Source organism: Melanaphis sacchari, unplaced genomic scaffold (genome assembly GCF_002803265.2).
Source record: "Melanaphis sacchari strain LSU unplaced genomic scaffold, SCAv2.0 Contig45_pilon_pilon, whole genome shotgun sequence".
Lineage (NCBI taxonomy): Eukaryota > Metazoa > Arthropoda > Insecta > Hemiptera > Aphididae > Melanaphis > Melanaphis sacchari.
In genome coordinates, this window is record NW_020271303.1 from 1,899,510 (window position 1) to 1,924,107 (window position 24,598).

General features: G+C 27.0%; 5 protein-coding genes across 9 annotated transcripts; 2 read left to right on the top strand and 3 right to left on the bottom strand.

Moving 5' to 3' along the window:
- On the top strand, positions 1 to 3,162 carry LOC112598105 (beta-1,3-glucosyltransferase). The gene is made up of 11 exons (XM_025344457.1): positions 1 to 212; positions 292 to 398; positions 543 to 625; positions 692 to 800; positions 1,008 to 1,147; positions 1,213 to 1,381; positions 1,449 to 1,590; positions 1,651 to 1,804; positions 1,870 to 2,134; positions 2,195 to 2,336; positions 3,079 to 3,162. The coding sequence occupies exons 1-10, from the start codon at positions 152 to 154 to the stop codon at positions 2,333 to 2,335; spliced, it is 1,371 nt and encodes a 456-aa protein (XP_025200242.1). The 5' UTR covers positions 1 to 151; the 3' UTR covers position 2,336; positions 3,079 to 3,162.
- Positions 2,463 to 10,273, bottom strand: LOC112598104 (peroxisomal acyl-coenzyme A oxidase 3-like). 3 transcript variants are annotated; one of them, XM_025344456.1, is made up of 15 exons: positions 9,717 to 10,273; positions 7,784 to 7,918; positions 7,561 to 7,719; positions 7,356 to 7,502; positions 7,140 to 7,287; positions 6,547 to 6,721; positions 5,929 to 6,044; positions 5,316 to 5,479; positions 5,049 to 5,171; positions 4,870 to 4,990; positions 3,718 to 3,957; positions 3,504 to 3,658; positions 3,304 to 3,439; positions 3,084 to 3,238; positions 2,463 to 2,622 (listed from the first exon to the last, which is right to left on the bottom strand). In XM_025344456.1, the coding sequence occupies exons 2-15, from the start codon at positions 7,910 to 7,912 to the stop codon at positions 2,527 to 2,529; spliced, it is 2,064 nt and encodes a 687-aa protein (XP_025200241.1). In that variant the 5' UTR covers positions 7,913 to 7,918; positions 9,717 to 10,273; the 3' UTR covers positions 2,463 to 2,526. The 3 variants fall into 3 exon arrangements, with proteins under 3 accessions (XP_025200241.1, XP_025200240.1, XP_025200239.1); XM_025344455.1 differs by lacking the exon at positions 9,717 to 10,273 and adding an exon at positions 9,028 to 9,094; XM_025344454.1 differs by lacking the exon at positions 9,717 to 10,273 and adding an exon at positions 9,013 to 9,087.
- Positions 10,274 to 13,259: 2,986 nt separating this feature from the next.
- Positions 13,260 to 14,970, bottom strand: LOC112598215. Its single transcript, XM_025344612.1, has 3 exons — positions 14,911 to 14,970; positions 13,974 to 14,212; positions 13,260 to 13,874 (listed from the first exon to the last, which is right to left on the bottom strand). Exons 2-3 carry the CDS (start codon positions 14,169 to 14,171, stop codon positions 13,632 to 13,634), a joined length of 441 nt encoding a protein of 146 aa, XP_025200397.1. The 5' UTR covers positions 14,172 to 14,212; positions 14,911 to 14,970; the 3' UTR covers positions 13,260 to 13,631.
- Positions 14,971 to 15,391: 421 nt separating this feature from the next.
- Positions 15,392 to 16,668, top strand: LOC112598164 (protein SYS1 homolog). 3 transcript variants are annotated; one of them, XM_025344542.1, is made up of 5 exons: positions 15,392 to 15,603; positions 15,680 to 15,880; positions 15,962 to 16,154; positions 16,216 to 16,280; positions 16,344 to 16,668. In XM_025344542.1, exons 2-5 carry the CDS (start codon positions 15,813 to 15,815, stop codon positions 16,585 to 16,587), a joined length of 570 nt encoding a protein of 189 aa, XP_025200327.1. In that variant the 5' UTR covers positions 15,392 to 15,603; positions 15,680 to 15,812; the 3' UTR covers positions 16,588 to 16,668. The 3 variants fall into 3 exon arrangements, with proteins under 3 accessions (XP_025200327.1, XP_025200328.1, XP_025200326.1); XM_025344543.1 differs by having other exon boundaries at positions 15,693 to 15,880; XM_025344541.1 differs by having other exon boundaries at positions 15,392 to 15,880.
- Positions 16,669 to 16,832: 164 nt separating this feature from the next.
- Positions 16,833 to 22,640, bottom strand: LOC112598182 (probable RNA helicase armi). The gene is made up of 14 exons (XM_025344569.1): positions 21,978 to 22,640; positions 21,616 to 21,878; positions 21,381 to 21,543; positions 21,135 to 21,295; positions 20,869 to 21,012; positions 20,649 to 20,795; positions 20,154 to 20,274; positions 19,526 to 19,688; positions 18,772 to 19,288; positions 18,300 to 18,499; positions 17,973 to 18,140; positions 17,622 to 17,905; positions 17,304 to 17,549; positions 16,833 to 17,236 (listed from the first exon to the last, which is right to left on the bottom strand). The coding sequence occupies exons 1-14, from the start codon at positions 22,095 to 22,097 to the stop codon at positions 16,895 to 16,897; spliced, it is 3,039 nt and encodes a 1,012-aa protein (XP_025200354.1). The 5' UTR covers positions 22,098 to 22,640; the 3' UTR covers positions 16,833 to 16,894.
- Positions 22,641 to 24,598: the final 1,958 nt, after the last annotated feature.

A 24,598-nucleotide genomic window follows, 5' to 3' on the forward strand; every position in this document is an offset into this window, starting at 1 on the left:
TTTAAATTTAATACTTTCTGGTTATCTACTACTTCATATCTTAAAATTCACTTAACAGTTATCATAGCTTAAACTTTAAAATTTAAATATGTTCCTTTTTGTTAAGTCGGTAACTTTTGTGTTACTTTAATTTATAATATACACAAACATTATGTTTATTAATGGCATTTATTTTATTTGTCTATACCTATTGTCGATCTCGCATAAGCTGGGTTGGTTTATTTTTCTTAGGAAAAAATTCATAATTACTTTAAAAGATATCTTTTATTCAGCTACAACATTTTTTTACAGAAAGCTCGGAGATAGTCATAACAATTTTGAGTCAACTAAATGACTATAATGTAGAACAAGCACTCAGATTAAAAAATAATATATTGAAACAAACAAAATCAATTAAAGTCAGTATAATATGCATAACTTATTGAGAGACTAGTATTAATTATATACCTAATAAATTATTTAAACTACTTAATGAAATATCTGTATAATTAAATCTTTGTACTCAAATTTTTATGAAATTGTGTGACATTTTAATCATTTAGGAGCCACGGCTAAGTGGAGTATATATGCTTCATGAACAATTTCCAGAACCTGGAAGTTGGACTATTATTCCAATTATAAAACTGTAAGAAGCATGTTTGTACCAAATTATCTCCATTAATTTATTTTTATCTGTTGTTTTAATTTTTAGATTGTATAAAAATAATAAAAATGCAAAGTGGTTTCTGTTTTGTGAAGAAAACGCTTATGTGAATTATGACAATTTACAATTATTTTTGAAAGAAAAGAACTCCAGTGAAGTAAGTATGAATAACTTATTGACTTAAAAACAATAAAATACTTATTTTTGACAGTTGTTTTATGTTTATAAACATTTTTAAATGTATTTTTTGACTTCTAATCCAGAAAATTGCTTTTGGGTAAACATAATCATTGTTAAATTTTAGGTGCCTACAAAGTTTTTAGTTTTTTAACTGTTAATTATTTGTTTATATGACATGTAATAGTCTTTATGGATGGGATATGGTGTAAAAGATAAACACCCTACAATAATTCATCATTATGCATTTGAAGAAAATGAAAATGAAAGAGTTACTTACCCTTTGTTTGCTGCAGGATTTGTTATATCTGCTGAGCTTTTAAAAAAGTTAGTTTATATTTACTTTATACAACTTTTTAATGTAAAATTTACTTTTCATGACATTTTTATAGTATTGCCAATCTAAAAGTTGAAAATCAGTTGGATTCAGATTTTTCAATTGATGCATCTTATGAATTAGCATTAGTAATCAATAAAAAAATCAAACATCTTCCTTTAAAATTTTGTTTGAAACTTTCACCAGACTGTATTGTTCATCCTTTGTCTGAAAGAAGTGACTGTGTAAGTCTGCGTGTGAAATGTGTATGTATTAGAATTTCATTAAAAATGTATTTATTTTTGTTTTAAGACACAATATGGAAAGGTGACAAAAGATTCAATATATTTTGCTGTGAAAACTTGCAGTAAATTCCATTCAGATAGAATACCAGTATTACAATCTACTTGGGGTCGAGATGCTGTATATATTGAATATTTTAGCGATAAATTTGGTAATTAATAAGCTTCTTTTTCGTTAGTTATACATTTGTTTTAATATTTTTTTTTTTTAGACAATGCAATACCAACAACTGTATTAGATGTACCTAATACTGAAAGAGGACACTGTCAAAAGACTATTACAATTTTCAAATACTTATCCAAAAAACTTTTGTCAAATAAAGCTGTGAAATGGATTGCATTGACAGACGATGATACTCTTTTGAGGTGATACAAATGCACAATAGATTATGTACTTAACATTTACCCTACATTTCTATTCAAATATTTAGCGTTCCTCGGTTAGCATCGATATTGAGCTGTTGGAATGGTCAGCAAATTGCACTTGGTCAAAGATATGGTTACAATATTCGAGGAGATCAGTCTTTAGGATACAATTATCTAACGGGTGGTGGAGGTATTATATTTAATGTGGGATTGGTCCATAAATTGACCACTTGCAAATGTTATGCACTTGATGCACCTGATGATATGGTATTAGGCATGTGTTTGAAAGCTTTGAATGCCACAGTGGTCCATTCTCCAGTTTTCCATCAAGTTCAGTTATAATCAACTATATGAACAATGCTTGTTCTAATACCATTAACTTATTTATAGGCTAGACCACAAGATTATGCTGATGAATATTTAGAATCTTATCCAATGGTGTCTTTTCATAAACATTGGATGATTGATCCTATTGAAGTGTATCGTCATTGGCTTTATCAAGACTCTTCTTTTGGACATGATGAGCTTTAAGGTAATGTATTTATATTATATACAAATTAATATAAAATTATAAAATCTTTTTTAATTTTATTTTTTTTAAATAAAAACAATAATAATAATTTATAACAAAAAAAACATTTGACAAACATTCCTTTGAATAAAACTAAAATCAGTTTCACAAATCCAGCAGTAAAAATAAACGTATCAAAATATTGTTTAGTTTATAATTTTGATCGTACTGCTATTTCTGTCCACCAAGTAGGTCTTTCAAATGTCGATTTATCTTCAAATAATAAATTCTTCAAATTTTCATACACCTAAATAATACAGTAATTAATTAATATGATTTTAGAGAACCTGAAACTAAATTAACAAAAAAAAAAAAATACAAAGAAAAATTCTATACTGATATCTAACCAAAGAGATCAAAGAAAATAACTACCTCAAGAGTTGTGATTACAAATTCTGTTTTAAATATCTAACACTTTTCCACATCAAAAGCAATGAAAAGAATAGTTAAATAACAATAGAAGTTATACATTATATTATACAGCTGTTTTTAGCTTATAACACATTATGCAACTCCTATCACAATTTCTATTCCTCTGATTATCATTAATATATATATACATATAAATACAAGAACTATTATAGGATACATAAAAAGCATAAGACTAAACTTAATAGGATAGAGTTCAGAAAAATTATATAAAAGTATTAAAATCTTAATATTGTACAAATTTCAATATTCATATTAATTTTGTAATTTTTAGTTTACCCGTCCATTTGAAGCAGCCAGCACTGAATTAAGTATAAAATCTGGAGGCACTATAGCATCAGCAAGTGTTACTGCTTCATTTTTAAGACTTGAACATAAATCTATTATGAATCCTTTAACTATTATAGATGGCAATGGCCCATTAGCATAGCCACCTATTAATATAAACATGTAATAATTATTAATATTAAAAATATTTAATATTCTCAATCATGTATACCTTCATATAAAATTGATAAATGTTTTTCAATTAGCCAAAATCCATAAAGTGAAGCAAGTTTATTTAAAACAAGTCTATGGGCGTCATCTAAATTTGGAGATGATGTTGTTTCAATAAACTTTTTCAAAATTAAATACTGTAAAAAAAATAATAAATATTTATTAAATACATAACTTAAGATTTTTATATTATAAATTTACTTCAGCAAATACAATTGCCAGATCCTTAGCAAAGAACATCTGGGAATCATTTTTTGCTGTAAATAAATCTTTTTTTTGATTTTTTAGTAGCTCCAATTGTGCATGAGTCTGACGTAAAAGATAACAAATCATCCATTGAAAACAAGATAGTAAATCTAAGTGAATCAAAATAATAATTTTAATAATTAATAGATTATTTTAAAAATAAACTCACGTGTATGAGTAAATACTTCATCTGCTCTAGATAATTTAAACTTTTCATTTAATATTGTTTCAGCATCTTTAAGAAACTCTATAGTACCCAGTGGAGTATCACAACAACTTTTATTTCCATTTAGCAAACTTGTCCAGATATTTAACAGCCAATTACTTGTTTGTTGTATTAATACATTATTATCGCCTTCATATGTGCAATTAGCATCATTTGCATTACGCAGTTCATTAAGACCAGCAGCTAATAATAAAATTACAAAAAAGTTATAAAAAGAAAATTTAATTTAATGTTTAAGAGTATGTTGTACACAGGTGTGGTGTCTTTGTCTTACTATTGTATATCAGTAAATTTGCATTCAGAAAAATCCATTTTATGATATTAGCTTTAATGTTTGAATTAATTTACCTACCATCAAACATAAATATAAAAATATAATCTAGAGCTTATCATAGACTTTTATTAATATTTTAATTTTAAATTGAGTTAAACCTATGTAAAGTATTACAACTTTTAAATGATCATAACTTGATTTAAAATTTTAATACTAATAAAATTATATAAGATGCCTAAAATTCTATACTTATTTTTGAGTTTAATAACGGGTAGATTTACTCTAATATTAAGCTTACAACATGAAAGGATTCTGTTCGACAAAAATTTTCTGTGTTGCATGTCAGACAGAGACAACATAATAATATGCAGATATGATGTCCTCCTAAGAGACCTAAAGAGCATGTATCACCTACACATGTTATTTCTATCTTATAAATGTATATCACATAATACCAAATTTAAGTTTAGCAGTTCACATTTAACTTTGTTAGTTTTAATCTACCTTAAACCTATTACCTATTATTAAAGGGTAAGAACTCTACTGTACTAACTTCTATTGTGGGAGTTTATTTTTAATATATTAATTTTAAAATCAGTTATAAATGTTACTATTTAAAAAATAAATAAAAATAAAAATGCTCATAACTCATAAAACTCAAATATATATATATAAAAAAAAAAAATGATTTTGCTTTTTAGTTTAATAATAGGTTAATTTACAGAATATTAAAACTAACAAAATTTGTATCTCATTAATTTTGTTAGTTATTCACTGGCAAAAGAGTAACAACACGTGCAGAGACAAAGTGCAGGACTAACCTTTTAAATAACCATGACCACCACATGCTTCTCTACACTCTTGTATTGCATCTCGACATAACCATGCTGCAATAGGTTTGCTACAACTAGATATTGCATGTATTTCAATGCCAAACAATCTCTAAAAATAAACAACATATAAATTACACTTAAAATTATTTAAAAATATTTTTTATTACGAGTCTTTCTGAACCACTATTGGTAAACATCTCAATTAAAAATGATTCATATACAACAGCCAAATAATCACCATAGATTTTTAATGCATACGCAGCAGCCAAATTTGGGATTAATCTACATTGCTGAAAATAAATGATTTAATTAATTTGTATATTTTAAAACAATACATTTTAATTTACATCAGTATTCATAAGGCATAAGATAATAAAATAGACACTTTAATGTGAAAACAATCAATTAATTATTTAAGTTTTACATTCACTTACTACTAATTGATACTCCAAGACTGGCAACTCATCACCATTAGGAGGTCCAAACTGTTTTCTAACACCTGTATATCTTATAGCTATTGGAACAGCTTTTGTGATGTATGCTACACATATATTAACAATACTTAATCGTCCAACTGATAAACTGCCTAAAGAAGCTCCTATAAATATAATTAGATAACTTCAGTAACAGCATTATAAATATAACCCAGCTTATATTTTTTTTAAACTTTGATATTTTAATAAAACTATTTCATATATAAACAAGATTATACAGCTTTTTTACAATACTATATAAAATTTACTGGGAAATTGACCAAAAAATTAAGAAAAATTAATGATCAGATAAAAATGAGAGTTGTAACTTGTAAGTAAAATTTGATTTCGATCATTTAAAATATTTTCATCACAAACTTAAAATTGAAAATTGTATGTGAAACACTTGAATATATTAATTAATATAGGTAATAGTTATTTGATAACATTAATGTATAAAAGCTATATATGCCTTAATGTTTAATAGTTATAGATTATAATTAATAAAACTATAAATTATTTTTTAAATAAATAAATAATTATTGAAATGTATAACATATTATAAATATATTACCTAATCGTTTGGATTTATCTTTAAACGGTGAAATATATTCTCCATTATCATTTATGTCTCCAGTTTTGCTCAATAAACTTTCTTTTGGTATACAAAACTTGTTAAACATTATAAATCTAATACAAAAAATATAATAATCATTACAAAAATTACTTTAAAAAACTGTATTATCATATTCTAGTTAATGCAGGGATTCTCAATTCACAAGAATTTTACAATAAAAGTCTGCGGTGTAATTTTTATCTTATTATATGTTAATTAACAAATGTATTTCTTAAATAGTATCATTCTTAATTTAATCATAACTTGAACATTTAGGGTATTAATTTATTTATGTTTATTGTAATTATCTACATAAAAGTTGTAATTTTAATAAGTCTCATTAAATTTTTAGTTATTACAATTATTAAAATGTATTATTATATTTTATTTTGTATTTTGATTATTTATTTTATTGAAATTGTTTATACAAATGTTACCTTTTAATACATTTCTAATAAAGTATATATTTAATTCTATGTGTGTGCAACAAAAATCTAAATAAAAAATATATTCTCTAGTAAATATTATGATTAGGAATCCCTGTAATAATGTATGATCATATAAAATAACAATTACCCATTATCAACACCATTCAAACTGGCTTTTTCTCCTAGATCACCAACTATGACTCCAGGATAAGGTAACATTGTTTTTGGATCTCGTATATTAACTATAAATGCATGTAATCCATGATCATCACCATTACTCATAGTTAATTTGGCCCATATTATTGCGTATATACATGTTTTTCCTAAATTTAATTTTCAATCTTAGATATTTTCTTATCATTAAATTTTAATGTTCTTTAATTTATGTTTTTTGATTTTTTTTTTTAAACATGAGATAAAAGAGTTTTTATATTTTTATATTTTATATAATTATAGATTAAACAGAAAAAAACTAAAAAGAATTAATGAGATAACATAAATAAAGTTTCTATTTTCAAGTTTTATAGTTTTTTAACTGTTAATGAACTTTTGCATTGAAAATAACAACTGAATTATTATTTTTATGTTCAACATAAATTTAAATATATATTATACATATTTAAAAAAGAGTGAACAAAAATAGGTTGCATCAAGTCCTATTAAAATGTCAAAATAAAACCATTTTAAATGGATACTTTAAAATGAGTACAATTTTATTGAAAGCATGTTTACATAACATACCTAAACTACCAACCCAACATTTTGCTGCTTCAAAATCAGGAGTATGTAAAATAAATTGTTTTGAATTGTGGTCATAAAAAGCTGTAGTTCGCATTTCTTTAGTATTAGTACCATGTGAAATTTCTGTAAGCGCAAAACAACCAGGAATCTGAAATACCCGGTCAATAGCTTTAGAAAATTGATATATAATAACATAATTGTTTATTGAAAAATTACTTTTCCTTCCTGAGCTTTTTCATATAGACTAAAATTCCTTCCATTGTCCATATTAAATATAACGTTAGAAAACATATCAAAGGTCAATCCGACTTTTATTGCAACAGATGGACAATATTGAAACATTGCTACTACTTTTGCCAATGACTATAACATTTAATTAAATTTAATATGAAGTAAATATAATATTTTTAGCTATATTCACCAGTCTGGGACTAGACATTATTTCTTCAAATGGAAATACTTTTGATTCTACAATTTTATACATTCTCAATAATGCTAATCTTCGCTGTTCATCTAATGGTAATGTTTCATTAGAATGACGGAATAATGGATCAGATTCAAATGTTTTCCAAGCTCTCATCTAAAATGAATATAATATTACAGATTTATAAAATATATTAAAATTTGTTTATTAAATAAAATACCTTATATCGTAAAGCCTCTTCAGATTCAATGAAAACCCGCATTTTTTTCCAGTTGATTGTAGCATTTTTTCTATAAAAATCTAGTGGTCCAGATTCAAAGTCCTTTAGTATATCACAGCACGTGTTCATTTTGATCTATAATTTTTTAATTACTTTTAAATAGAAATGTGTTAAATTTTGTATTATTATTACTGCTATTATTAATAATTTGACAGTATTTATACATATTGTTTTATGAGTTTCATTAATTACTTATTTATTATATGAATTAACACCAATTTGCAATTTTTTCAATAAAATATGAAATAGAGTTTATCACAATATTATAGGTAAAAATAAATAGTAATATGACAGTTAAGCAAAAACGAAAATATTAGAACTAGATAATAGGTAAAAGAAGGTATTATTGATTATAAGTGCATTAAGTAAGATTACAAATAAGCAATGTCATATTTTTATTGGACATATTTTTTTATTTTTTATACTTTAACATACACCTAATAATATTGAATTTATAATATCTATTCAAAAAAATATTTTTAACCATTGATCTAAAAACTAAAACACAAAACTTAAATTTATAATAATATCATGAGAATATAATTTTTATTTATCTATATTATGAATAATACAGGTAAATTGTACATCATAAAAGAGTCTCATTATGCTAAGTCCAACTGCAAAATGTTAATGTAGGTAGAGGTTACTAAGGTTAGAATAATTCAATTCGTCTACATGACATGTTAAATGTTTTAGTTGGAGATGACTACATTTATAATCGAGTCTATTTTTGAATAAATATGTATGAGTAGCATATTACCAGCACATATGATAAATGAGGTCAGTGGCATGCTGAAGAAGTAAGCTTTTCTGAAGTAATTTTATAAATATTTGGGTACCAGACAATGGATTTAGAACAATAAAGTTTTTAATAATAATATTTAAAGTATTTAGTAAAAAAAGAAAGAAAAAAAGTAAATTGAACGCTGTGAGTGCATGGGTGGTCAATTAGTAGTTTGTTTCAGGTTTGGAAATAGTTCAGTACGCTACTGAATAACGGTTATATAAAATGTTTTACTGATTTAAAAGATTTATAATTAAATAGAGAAATTTTTTCATTATGTTATTTGGATTAGGTTTTAATACTGTTTTTAATATTACACAAAACTAAATGATATTAAATATTAATTTGCAATGATTATTAATGTAAAAAAATATTATGAAATTACCTTGCAATTACTCACACTTGAACACTTAAATTTTGATAGGTAATTTAGTTTTATTCTGTGTCTCATTAAAAACATTTTAATACTACAAACAAATATACATCTTTAAAGATCTAAATGAAAATCCAATAAGTCTTAAAAAATACAAATCAATTTTTTTTTGTATTTATCAAGATTTCAACACAAAAACTTATTTTTTGTAAAGGTATTTAAGTATATTGTATTAATATTGAAAAAAATATATAATTTTCATAAGTGAAAGGAACCTGAAGATATTGACCTAAATAACTAATTTATACTTCAATTTAATCATATGATAATTATTATATTACAGATTTTGATGAACTACCTATACTACAATTTGAATAATAGTAATCCTAAATTGTATTAACATAGTTAGATGGAAAAAAGATAATTTAAAATAAAAACATAAGTGTTCTTTCTATATTTTTATATTTAGTGAGAAATCTACTATCAAGGTATACCATTAATTTAATTTTACACACAAATGCATCAAATGAATGGCTTTAGAATTTTATTATTTAACTTGAAAATTGAAAATGAGTACCTATAATTTTTAAAATTCCAAATGTGTTTATTGCACGATTTTTGATTTTAATATTTTTTAACATACTGAGGCACGACCTATTACCTACAAATGGGGCTCGAAGACTTTGTAATAAAATCACCTAATAATGTATACATACCTTTTTTATTTAAACTACAATATTTGTTTGTTATATCAAAGATTGTTCCGAATACGATTACTCAAACAAATAAACACCTAATTACTTAAAAATATAAATCACATGAATTATTAGAAAAGAGAAAAAATACTAAAAAAAAACGATTGATGGGAACACGATAAAGACTTTCACTCTGTAATAATATAATCATTAACGATTTAAACAGTTCACAGTCGGCTGTTAATTCCGGACTACGTCTGAGACATACACCAGCGGTTTCATTGAATGAGAAGTAACAACAAATAGTTTAAACGAGTAAATTTGTATTCTTATACTAATAATTAAATATACACATATATGCTCGACAAACAACTCACAAGACGTATAGCACTATAGCGTGTACTACACTAGTACACTACTATATACATTACTATTTAGTATTTACTACTCGTAGAAGTTATAGCCAAATACTAAATACGATCTTATATTATAATCGTATATAGTATTTTTATGACTTATAACCCACAAAGTAATATAAAGATTAGAGAGTAGAGACGCCATTCCCTAGTCCCTACTTCGGACTTCCCTATCAAGTATTATTTTATTGAGATTGTACAAAATATTAAATAATGAAGCACAAATTTCTTTCTAGCAATGTGACCACTTTTAGTAACATAATTTATTGTACTGAGACAAATGTGCTCCAGAATGGTTATAATGTACATATTATATTGTATCATACATTCATACCGGAGATTTTAATAACTTAAATCCGGATTTGTATGCACTTAAAAGTTAAAAGGCTCAAAATACTATACATTCATGCACCAAAAAACTTGATATGCTCATAAATTTTAGATAATGTGCAAAAATATATTGTTTTTTGCAAAATATTCTCTTTTCAATAAATTATGCTAAAAAATTGTATTATATATTATTTTTAAAAACAAAAAAAACACCTCTTCTGTCATTTATTAGTACTTAAGAGACGTATTGAATTGTGGTAACCTATGCAAATTTTTCGATTTTTTTTTTTTTTTTTAATTTAAATTACTTATGTAGCTATTGAAGAACAATGGTACAATCAGAATTTGTCGTTCAGACTTAGTTTTGAAGTTATGGCCTTTAGAAGTTACAGTTGCTCTTTCTACCCTGCCCTTCTACCAGCGCCTGCCGATAGGTACCTTATGATTTAATGAATTATACTTACTTATGAAATGTAATGTTTAATTGACTTTGCTACATAGTTTCTCGATCTACTACATATCAAACAACTTGGTATTGATGTGCTCTAATATCAAAGTATTTATCTCAACAATATAATCTAGTTGATTATTTAATAGAAATCATAGGGCACAAAATAAATTTAAAAACTACATATTCATAAAATTACAAAATGCGTAGTTATGACTGTTAGTTGTTACAAGTATCATACAATAAAACTTAAAAGTAAAATATACAGTAGAAGCCGCTTACTAGAAACACGGATAATCGATACAATTGTGTTATTGAAACAAAATGTCTCGGGACGGATCGGACGTATATAAGAACATTGGAAATAAATCGGATTATTGAAACATCACATCGGTTATTTGAAACAATTGGGAGGAGGTCAGTTGACATAATATACACCGATTATCCGGCGATAACTAATGCACCTCAATCTTATCTTTGCTGTCGTTACGTTTATTTTTAATGTAATTTATCGTGATAATGCTCTTTCTGCTCGTACCGGTCGTACCGTTTGTAATTTAGCTTCAGCGTGCGTATGTAAAGATTATTAGTGTTTCCTTTTTCTAAAAATCTAAAAATGTCTAAACGCTAAAATTTTAGCCAATTTTCATGCGACCAATCGTGGTTTGAAACTCATTAGACCGAATTGCTAGCCCAATACACACCCTCTGATATTTTCAATGCGGACGAGACTGGGCTTTATTTTAGAGCTCTACCTGAACACACATATGCACTCAAAATAAGTGACAAAGCCAAAGGGGCAATATTACTCGTATGAAAATATGGTCATGAAGTTACTCGACGCAAAAAAACAAATTACGATTGATAAATATTTTAAATAATATCGTAAAATATATACATTTGTGCATACTTTTTTAAATTATACAATATAGGTACATACATACATATATACATATTTTTTCGCGTACCCATTATTCATTTTTTTTTTTTTTCAATCGCTTATTAGAAACAACCGGTTAATTGACACAATTCACCTTGATCCCAAAGTGTTTCTAATAAGCGGCTTTTACTGTAAATGTAAATTATAAATACAAATACAAAATCAACACGTGGTTCGAACGTTTGTACTTTGTGTCACAGACTACTACAGATTATAGACTATAGAGTAGCTATTATTATTATTTAATATTATGTATTTAACCTCTTCGGAGTGCATTTATCACGGTACAATAAGTAACGACATTAAAAATGGTCATACGGCCACGATGACACACTGTTGGGAAGCAATTTGGGCTTCCACCAAATTATACAATGCCATCTCTATATTACTCTATGATTTTGGCGATTTGGACTTATTGAATATTATATTATTATGATTTAGAGCGATTTCAGACGACTAGACGAGACACTTTCTAGCGACTCGAGGGAACAGGGATACGCAAATTCGGTGGCGCGACACACACTCCGTGTCTGTGTCTCGTATGTATGCGTTTATTTATATTTTATAACAATGGTATCTTAGTCATGCGATTCTTTTCAGGTACACAAGTATAACCGGCGACAAAGTGTCTCGTTTGAAAATGTCACGAAAACTAACCCCCGAGTACCGGCGATCCGTATTGCTTACCATAACCGCAACAGCCATGAGTTTTCAACCTATACCGTTAATTATTTTTGATATTTGTATTATTTGGTTTAAGTCTTTAATGTTTTATATTTGATTTGAATAAACAAATTATTGGTTTATAAAATACTTTTAAATACTAAAGTATTTTCAGTAAATGAAGTTGTAATTCAAATAAATACAGCAATTAATTTAATTACGTTGTGGACCACTGAGGCGAAACGGCCGCGCTAGGTTCGTGACGGTCAGAGGCCAATTATTTCCATATCACGGACTGTAGGAGTATAATTTATAATTTTAATTTTATTCAATTCTATTATTCAGCCGGTAAGGAGGTACGTCGTATTTTAATTCTATTTTGAGTACCTAATATTTTTACATTATATGAAATACACATTCGTATTTTGTTGAAAATAATGATTTACTTGGTTATATATTTAAAAATATTTGAATTCTTAAACATTTTTTTACTTTTTAATTATAAATTATAAAATTTTAAAATTACATTTCATTTTTTTTCTAATAAAATTATAATTTTTTCAAGTTAATGCATATTTTTTTGATTTTTTTGAGCTATTTATAGTGCATATTTTGGAGCTTTTAAGTACATATTTAATAGCTAAAAAATATAACATTTTTAGTGCTACAACTTTCGAGCCCTGTTTACAAGTAGAACTAATTCTAAAAAATAAAAAATAATAACCAAGAATATACATATAAACTTGAATACTAGCTGATAATTTCATTATTGTACAATGTTTTCAATAATGAAGTTGAAACTGTTGGATCAATTTCTCATAATTTTTCTCATAATTTCTCTTAATTTCTTATCAATTTCTCACAATTTTGTACAATGGTTGTGTATAAGCTCCGTAGATAAATTCTGTTATCTATACTTAGGGTAGCAGTATAATGTTGTCACTTGTCAGTATAACAGTGTCTCGTTACTCCGTTTCTTCTGCAGTTCATATATTAAATACCTATAAATACATTACAAATTAAATGTAGGTAATAATATTATTACCATCATTACCCATATAGACATCGTCATAGTTTATAATGTACAGATACATTATATTACTCGACATCTCGACGACCGTCTGATGCCCACTTCGAATTTATCTATTGATTGGCTGATCAACGCGTTCAGTGACGTGAACGTCATGAACATCATAATGACCAGGCCGGTTTTCCATCAATCTGCCGACCGTGGTGCCCGTTTGCAGCCACTCAGTGCAATGACGATAGTACACCGGTTTAGCCTTCCAGCATGTGGTATCTATCTTACCATTAATTAGGAAGAATAATGGCTTTACGCATTGGGGAAATGAGTAGTAAACGATTTTAAAATTTCTGATTGCCTTTTACCAAAAATAAATAAATATGATTAAATTAACTTTTTTCATCAATGCAGGTACGTTTACCAAAATATATAATATTGCAAAATATGTTAACTTTACTTGCAAAGTTTGCAAGGCACAACGCTTTATTATGTCGAATGATGACTTGTCGGGACGACGTCTCCAGGATATCAGTCCGGTCATGAATATTCTAATCGACTGAAATATGTCACGAATTATGCCGATCAGCGGTGAATAGGTCGCTTGGCAATCGTCGTCTGTGGTATCCACGGTTTTCTTGATGACGTTTTTTTCCATAATATGTGGTGTGTCCTGCTGATGTATTTCTATTCAATATGCTGAAATATTATGAATTTCGGTAACTTCATGAACACGTCACGAGACACTATATTCTGCAAATCTGACCAGTCCTTGTTATAGAATATACTATTGTTCTTAAGAAAAAAATTATTTGTAATTATGACAATTTTGTCTTATTTAATTAAAATATGTCACCACGACAATGTATGTTTATTTATACAATCTATTTGTAAATTTAAAAAATCATATTATATGGATTACACATAGAAAAATGTAGTCGTTTTAACACACTAAGGTGTTAATTTAATATATATTTGCACGTCGTTTTTTATCCAGAGTTAAATTTCAGTTGATTTAACTACAATTTATTGTTAAAAAATTGAATTTATTCTGTTATATGGTACTACCGTTGATAATAAAATATACATATGTATACGATTAGGATATATATATAGGATTAGGATAATAGACTATTATCATAGGCAGAACTAGAGATTTTTATTAGATTGGGCCACTTTTCTTGATCAATTCAGATACGTATTTATAAACTGTTGGGGTGGAAGTGAAAAATTCTTAATATTATTATATATATTTTTTTAAATTAATTTGTTGTATTTGTACACACTTTTGTATATTTGTATTAAATATCTATGAATTTTTATTTAAAAATAAAAGTAATAATGTATATATATTTATATATATATATATATATATACATATATATATGGGTACTTACAGTTCAATATTTTTTTCTGTTTCAAGTCGAAATTCGAATTTATTTGATTCAACATGTTACCTATGTGCTGTTATTTTGTATAGTATTTTTATACATTATAATTACTAAAATTCAAACAACAAAATATACTTTTTTAGTGATATAATTAATAAATATTTTTAATATTATTTAAATCAAGAAAATACTTTAAAAATATCAGAAAATATTTATAAAACTAAACAACGATAATAATATGGTACTATTTTTTAAACATTTTCGATTACTTTTGAAATATTAGTACGAGGCGAGATTTACCTGGACCAAGGCCCAGTTCGTAGTTCCGCCTATGACTATAATATAATCTATGGCACTATACAATAATAAAATATACTATACTTCATTTTTCTCGTGTAAAATATGTATTTCGAAAGATAACTATAATAATATAGTATAAGTTCAAATAATATGATAACGTCATTCCAAATAAATGTGATAAGGAATATCTACACTAATATTGTCCTACAGTCCACAAGTTGTAGTTATTAAGTTTTAAAATATTATTAATAAAAAAAAAAAAAATGTTAAATTAATCTTTATTATTATTACGGGTTTTAGTGATTGGAGTTCGGACATCTAAGTTACAGAACAGAAAAAATCATACTATGTCTATTACCTATAAACGTAACGGTAATTTTTTCTGTGCTTCAAATGTCTGTAAGTTTTTATGAGGTTTAACAAGACGCAGTCAGTAACAAAACAACTTTTTAAATCAATCGTTAACACTTTAAAGCTCACTATTCTAGTCTCTACTGTTTCTTCGGTCTGGTTGACTTCAACGCCTTGAATAACTGAGACAAGTGACGGCCCACCAAAATCAGTGTTTAACCTATCACTTGGTACCAGTTATACAGACAATTGTATTTATGAGGACATTTCATTTTCCAACCATGTCCATATCGTTGTGGTCGATACTGAATAGATTCAACACCGAGTGAGTAAAATACAATTTTGAGATGCCAGCTATCAACTGTTCAGCATTTAATAGTGTCAATATTTGAAATTTTGTCCTTAGTAAATCTGCATCGTACAGCCGCCTGTCAACTGGCACTGGACACTTTCGTATCACTGTTTGGGATCCAGTGTTGATTATTGCTCAAATAGTGTCTATTCAATGTCTTTACTACTTCACCATGTGTGTTTGGATCACTGTTATCAGCTATGTTATTGGAACTTCAAGATCATTGGATATTATATTTGAATTTAAAGTAACCCACTAACAATAAAGTATTATTTTATATACCTGCTATAATCTGCCTACTATTTCAGGAATTGAGTAAGGTAAACAGTGAAAAATTTGTTATTGCTGTGTTTGCATTGAATGCACTTAGCGGGTGAGTCTAAGATTTATAATAATTTAACAAAACAATAAATCTTTAAATTTGTTACTGTTTTAGGGCTACATTCATTTGGCGTGTTGTCGAACGATATCGATTGTGTTTAGATTTTTCTTGTACAATACACACCATACACTTGGCAGCTTGTATGTGGTATAACAATGCACTGCCCACTCCGTTTTGGTGGTTATTAAATGCTTCATGTGCAGCAATTACATGTATATGTGCTGAATTTCTGTGTATGCGGACAGAGTTAAACACAATACCTGTAAATAGTGGGCAAACACCAAAAGTTGATTTGTAAATAACACTGTAAAAATATTGATTTTTAAATTAACTAAAAACGCTTAGGATTAATTTTAAAAATATTAATAAGTTATTTATTACAGTCATTCATAGTTTGATATATTTTTATCCATAAATATTAACAGAACATACTTAAATTAAAAATATAAAATTGTAAAAATGAAATATAATATATTATTTATATTGGCTGTGAAATAACAATATATATATTATTGATAAAATAAACTTAATTTTAACTATTGTTTTAATAATACAATTTAAACTGAAAAATTGATAATGATTTAATTTTGGATATAGTATTCAGATTATTTCTGGTATTCAGGAACATTACATCCAATATAGTTATTATTTTTGATTGCTTCTGATAATATAAATTTCCAATAGTAATTCATTTGCATTGTTGATGGATTTCCAATTATTATAAGTAATGCTTTTGCCCTAGATATTGCAACATTGGTGCGTTCTTTAGCAACAAGAAAACCGACACTAAATTTCTTATCCTTTTCACTTCCTGTTGTGGATTTGCTCCTAACCATTGATATGATAATAACCATTTTTTCTTGACCTTGAAACATTTCTACTGTGCCGGTTTTCGGTAATTTTATATCTGAATGGTACATTTTTAGTAATTCATTAATTTTGGAAACCTACATCACACAAAATAATAAAATACAATATAAAGTTTCTATGAAATTTAATATTGTTATTATTTACTTGAGAAGAGTATGGAGTAATAATTCCAATGTCATCAGCAGATATTCCAGACTTCATCAATCTTGTAAAGTACAATAATACTTGAAAAGCTTCATGGGGATTAAACCATGAAGGACTATTGGGATCTTGGCTGTCTTCACCAACTATACCATGCACAATTACTGGTCCTTTACAATCTATATCCCAGTGAGCATTTTCATTCAAATTGTTTAATAATATTCTTTCCTGTGCGTTATCATTCAATATCTATAATAAACAGTATTTAAAGAACATTATATGATTATTATTGTATCTTATAAATTTGTTATTACTACTTACAGTTGGCACTAATAATGATTTATAAAATAAAGTATTATAATTCAATACAATTTCTGGCAAAGCTCGATAATTCTGAATTAAGTATGTAATAAGTTTTGGGTTATAACCATTGTGTTCTGGAAAAATATCAGTATCTCTCAAGTATGATGGGTAATTAATAAAACGAGATAACATGGACAATCCCAGACCAGATTTGCTTGCTAAATTTGACATAACAACAGGTCCTAACTGTTTGGGATCTCCAGCCAATACAACTTGTCCATCTCGGTAAGGATCCAAAAATGCTATGAAACCAGTTTCAATAGTAAAAATATTAAAAAAAAAAAAAAATCTAAATTACTAGACTCTTACAAAGTGGTAATAACATTTCTGGTTCTGTTGATTGTCCAGCTTCATCTATAAATATATGTGTGAAGGTTCCACTCTTTAAGCCCATCATATACAATAATCCAGCTGTTCCTTCAGTGGTAAGAACTATTCGTAACTTGAGAATATCCTGTTTTTTGATTAACCTAGGATCTAAAAATGTATGCGTTTAAATTATAGTAATTATTTTTATAATATAGATAAATTTCAACTCTAGAATGATTAATGTGACACTTTTGATTTAAAAAATAAAAGCTATCACTAATATAATTATTGCAATACATTATCAAATATGCTATTAATTTCTGTTACCTATTTCGCTATCACCATAATATGAACTCTCAAGTTCAGGTAAACCACAATATTCATCATATTCCATGTTATACGACGAACCAATAAAATAATTATAGCCAACTAAACGCTTCATAATAGTGTTATCAAATAAACCAGAATTTACAAGTTTAGATAGTAATATATCAACAGCAGAATTAGTTGGAGCACAAATCAACAATCTAAAAACAGTTAAATAAGAGAAACATGAAAAGTTTACTGACAAGTATTTCAAAAGAAAGTTGTGTTATAAATGTTAGTTAAGCGGCAGTAATGAAACCAAAAATTTCCTGATAGTCCATAAACATACTTTTATTTGATATAAATTATAAATTATCAAATATAGTTCTCTGGGTTTTTAATATAACTTTACTATGGTTGGATAACTGTCCAGCAGTATTTACCTAAATATAGTTGTTAGCAAAAAGTTAAAAAAAATTTTTAAAATACTAACTTGCTTTTAGAGAATTCTTTGTACACTTGAATGATGCTTTCTGTCATAGTCACTGTTTTACCGGTACCAGGAGGTCCATAAATAATATAAGGCATTGGTCTCCCTTCACCTTTCAGAATATTAATGACTGCACTTCTTTGTTCTAAGTTTAATTTATTATTAAACCATCTGATTTTTTGCACAATCTTTGGTTTTGGTAACAAAGTATTGCTATCTTTTTTTAAATTATCCTCATAGGTGTTATCTGTTTTTATTTCATCATCGCTTAGGATCTTTAATTTTGAAGGCTGATATTCCAAAGAATCTTTGTATGGAAACAAGAATGATTCACCTAATCTGTTCTTTTTCCACATTTCATTGATTACTTCATGTTGTTTTCGATACATCATTCTGGCATTGAAAAAATTCACACTATAATCCCAATGGCCACATATACTATGAAATTCTGGATCAAACTTCAACCATATTTCATTTGCTAAAACCTTATGGATTATGCCTTCATAACATCCATTTTCACCTAGTTACAAATTATTCACCTTAATGTCTATAAAATGTAAAATTTTAAATAAAATACAATCACTAATACTGAATCAAAAACTTCATAAATAGTATAATAAAAAAATTATTAATTTAGAGTAGTTAAGTTACTTAGTCTAGAATACATAAGATTCATAATATTCTATTTATAATTGCTACTTTAAAATATAAATTAAACCAATAGAATAGATATTAATCTGTTTAGAAAAATATTTACCTAATCTTTTAACACAGTTTGGTGGATCTGTAACTGCTATTCTATCACCAGAAATTAATGAAGGTCGTTGTTCAGAAAGATCAGGTATTTTTAGAACTAAATATTCACCCGCATTCTCAAAATGTATTCTTTCTTGTGCATATTTTTGAAGAGCTGCTGTAATCTAAAATTGATAAAAAAATATAGTAAACATGATTTAAACTTAAATATGTTTTATCATAATTTAGTTTTACGAGCAATCTAGATTATGTAGCAATAGATCAAAGCATAGCAGTGTCAAATATAAAGTGTAAGTTTCCCATGAAATAATTGGTAATAAGATATTACTTATATTATTGTTTTAAATTGATAAATAATTTATTTTATTTTTTTTTTTTAATTTAAAAAGTATTTATCAATACTTGTTTTTATTTTTTGGACTAATTGAAAATAATATTTAAAATATCAATGCAAATTATAATAGTAATTAAGCATATATTAAAATAATTTAAAATTTGATATTTACAATACATTACTTTAAAAGATTGATTTAATATTTTAAAGTATGACAACATGTATAATGATAGTATCATTAATTATTAATTACATCATATTTTAATATTAATAATAAATTGGTAAGTATAATTACTTCTATTTCTTCCATAAATAAAAGAGTATGATATTTTGCTTTATAATTCTCGTAGGTAAGATTTTCAAAAGCAGCTGGATAAAACTTTTGAATGTTACTTTTAACTTCAGATAATACATTTCTAATTTAAAAAAGAAAATAATTATAATTTGTAAACAATAGTTTTATTATTTTTAGATTATTGGAGTCTTCTAAGCTGTAACTATTTTTGACTATATTCACTTGTTCATGAATAAATAAATGATAACTATCAGATTTATTAATTAATACAGATCTACATTGTAAGTTAATTCCTTAGTATTCTTATACTCTCTTAGAAAAACCTTCAGTAAGTAATATTTATTAAAATATATAAAATAATGTATGCTGTACGAGTAAATGTATAGTGTATGAGTTACACTTATAACTCAATTTAATGAGAAAATATTTTAAATGCTCAAAATTATTAAAGAGTACAGTTATTTTAAAATATAAATGTAAATAAAACTGTATTACTTATTGAATTTTCCATTTTCTAACCAGTAACATTTTGTCAATTGAGATGGAATATTCCACTGTGCTAATCGGACTGATGGAAACTGTACTCTAGAGCCTTTTCGAATACCAGGAACTATTGGATCATTTTGCAATTCAAATAATCTCCTGTAATAGTTAAAATATAATAAATTACAAGCTTGAGATAAATTGATTTTTTTTTTTAAACATTAATATTTACTGCATATCGATTTCTTTTCTAGAATAAACACTTAGATTACATGGAAGAATTAATCTTGAATCATTAACATCAATGTTTATGCCTACTTTGTAAGTAATATCTTCAAAAATAAATTCAACCTTTTCAGTAGATTTTCCTAAATACCTTAAAAAAATAAAAATAAACTGTTAGTATCATGAGGATCAAATATCGTATTAATAATTGTTTAGTATTATTTTTGGTTAATGATTATTACAATATAATGATGCACAAAAATAATAACATACTTTCCTTTAAGAGTAATGTCAAAAATATATTCTGACTGCGCTTTAATTATTATAGGCAACTTATTTTTATTAACAATTGACAATTGTACTTTGTTTCCTTGCATGGTTTGATAATCAATTAAAGTTTTATCCTCAACACAGCTGTTATTTCTAAATAATATCTAGTATATAAAGTGGAATTAATATTTTAATAATTTATCATAGTTTAACATATAACTTTATGGAAAAGAATTTAAATATTAATACCTGTATAATAGTTTGGTGTTCAAAACCAATTACTTTAGGCATGTCACCTAACACTTCAATAGTCATTTGATTATTGAAATCATCATTTTCAACAATATCATTAGATTGGGAAGTCGGTCCATTATCATCGAGAAGAACACGGACAGACTCGTTTGATCTTATTCTAGGGATATTATATCAATTACTATTTATTATAGGTAATTTAATTATTTAAATACATGGTTATAGAACATACATATTGGCCTGATGACGAGGGCCGTCTTTAGATAGGAAACAACTTGCGACTCTCCACTCTGCATTGTTAGAGTTCTTTTCTCTAAAGAGAGATATCCTGACAGGACTGTTGAGCTCTATGTATGGGAAGTTTCGAATTTCCTTTTCGGTTTTTGGCTGATAATGATATTTGTTGTCAATGAGACACTTGTCAGTGTCCAATATTTTTGTCACTATACCGTTCACATACCTGATTTCCAACGATGGGTTCAAAATACATGATATCTAAACATAAAACCGCAACATGATATCAGGGGTGTAAATTACATACATGGGTATTATACCAATAAGTAAATTTGTCCGACGGGCAACGACGGATCTTACCCAAAAATCATTATCTGGCGTTACATCTTTTTCAAAAAGAATATTGTCTGGCAGCTCGGGCATATCAATTTTACCAGTCACCCAATTCCAAACGTTTTTGAACACGGACATTATGATCATGCGAAAATACGAAGCGTTGTCAATTTTAAACGCAGTTTTGGTCAACCAGTGCGCACGAAATCTTCATTTAAGTAATCTGGTGAAAAATTTAAACGATCTTCGCAGATCAAGAACCTTGATTTAAGACAAAGTCAGGCGCACAATACTATTGGTAATAATTGGACAGTGAACAGAACTACATCACAGAATAGAAGGGGCTGGGAAAAAACCAAACAGTGTTACTTCATAATATTAATATCGTCAATACTTCAATCTTAAAATCCATTGATTGCCGAAACCAATAACCGGAATTCCTACGATTATTCAATTCACTGTTCATAATATGAAAAGAAAACGGACTTACGGACACTATTACGATAATAAACAATAATGAACGCACAGATATATACAATACATGTACCTATTGTATTTACCTGTGGAATAATGTGAGTTGTGACATACTCAACACTCAATACTGGAGAATAAGTCATGTGCCATGTGTCGACTGTCGGCACATAAAACAGTTTAAAATGACGGTATAACCACAGAACACTACTTTGCACTATCATGGGTACAATGGTCAATGGTTATTGTTAACGCGGTTAGATAAGGTATACTCTATCACTTATGAACGGGAGGGGTGGGGAGTATCTTTCTTTTTACGACCGTAGCTTTTCGTTTCGAGTTATAACTGTTGAAATTGAACAGGGCTCTCTGTATAAATTACTATTTTATTAATATATGTGAGATAGCACACGCTATAATTGAGTACGGTCGCATGAGATATTCTGTGGTCAGTTAAAACTGCTTATTATGTATATATTTTTTTTTTTTTTATTATTGCAGAAGCGGTTGTTTACGATACCCATAGGCGTCCGCAGACTTCAATTTCCGGTCGAGTCTGGAACAATTAATGCTCCAATACTTGAACAGTGTCCCTAATTTCTTTTTTTAAACACATTAACGTATATTTTAATTGTAAATTAAAAACTGTGTAAATAGAATTAAGTCGTGTGTGCACACGACATTAATGAGCTAATTTTTAGACATATATATTGGAAGTTAAAAATAAAATGATATAATTACAATTAGATATGCATAAAAAGAAGAAAATAAATAGTCAACATTAAAAAAAAAAAAACTTGGTTTAACGAAAATAAAATTGTATATACTTAATATTATATTATATGAATTTAATTAATGAATTATAAATAAACTCCTATTTCCTATACTTTTGATTCAGTAACCATCAATAATAAACTATTAAGTGGATCTTAATGTACAGTACATTTGTACTATTTAATTTATTTTTTCCTACTGTTAATTTAGAAAATACCCGTTCGCAGGAATAACATGTACCTAACTGGTGTTATATTAAATATTTCATTACAGTGAAAAATCCATTAAATGATTTTATGTAATTAGGTATTTGCTTTCATACGATCTAGCTACGAATGTATTGATTCATTATTACATGGTATTAGCATAGATTAAATAAAACTACTTAATCTGTGGTATTAGTGCATGGTTGAAATGTTATGCTCCTAAAAAGATTCCGGTTGAGCCACGGTTCGACCAGCTCGCCCCGTGTGGCACGTCTATGAGTCAATACCTAAACATACCTATACATATGGGCGGATATTTGATTAAATTTTAGGGGAGTTTAAATCATTCTTTGCATTGTTGCAAAATAGATATTTATTTAATGCTTTGAAAAATGTTCAATAATTTTTTTTATTTTTGAGGGGAGGGGGCTGAGCTCCCCATTTCCGCCTTGCCATACATATACAAGTATGAATACAGACAGTTATGAGATTCGTTGACCGTGTACGTGTGTACACCGTTAAAATAAATAAATAAAAATTTAATATTGCAGCACATTTTGTATTACATACATTTCTTTACACTTATTCTCTGTAACCTATTCACGTGGGCAATTGTTACCTATCATAAATGTTTTCTTATGCAATAATTAATACTACAAATGTTTACTATTTTAAAGCTCACACGCGGCGTATATGTACTACAGCGGAGGTGTTAAAAATATGTAATCGGGCACATTTATTTACCGCTGCGGTAAAAGACAATAATTGAATTTTAGTAACGTTTATTTTAGTCACATTTTATAAGTGTTACACAACCCATTGGTTGAATTTGAAACCCCAACACTGGCCTTATTATTTCTAATTTTTGATAAGACACTTAGTTACTAGTTCATACCACGTATTTTGCAACTTGGGATTGCATATTTCCAATTTTTAGACTTCACGATTTTTTAAGGGCTTACTAAAAAATTGGGAGTCATTGCCTGTCGGTGATTTTTATCAGTTAAATGGGGTGGTCGGGTTGAGTTACAATACTCACAACTTCTATGAACATAATTCCTATTTAGAATAATTAGTGCCATTGTGTCAATGCATACTAGATCGATTAATTAAACTATTCTTAATTCTGTAAACATTTATATTTAATAATGAATTTTTTTTTAATGAGCAAATAAATACCTTTTTTAACACGCAAGT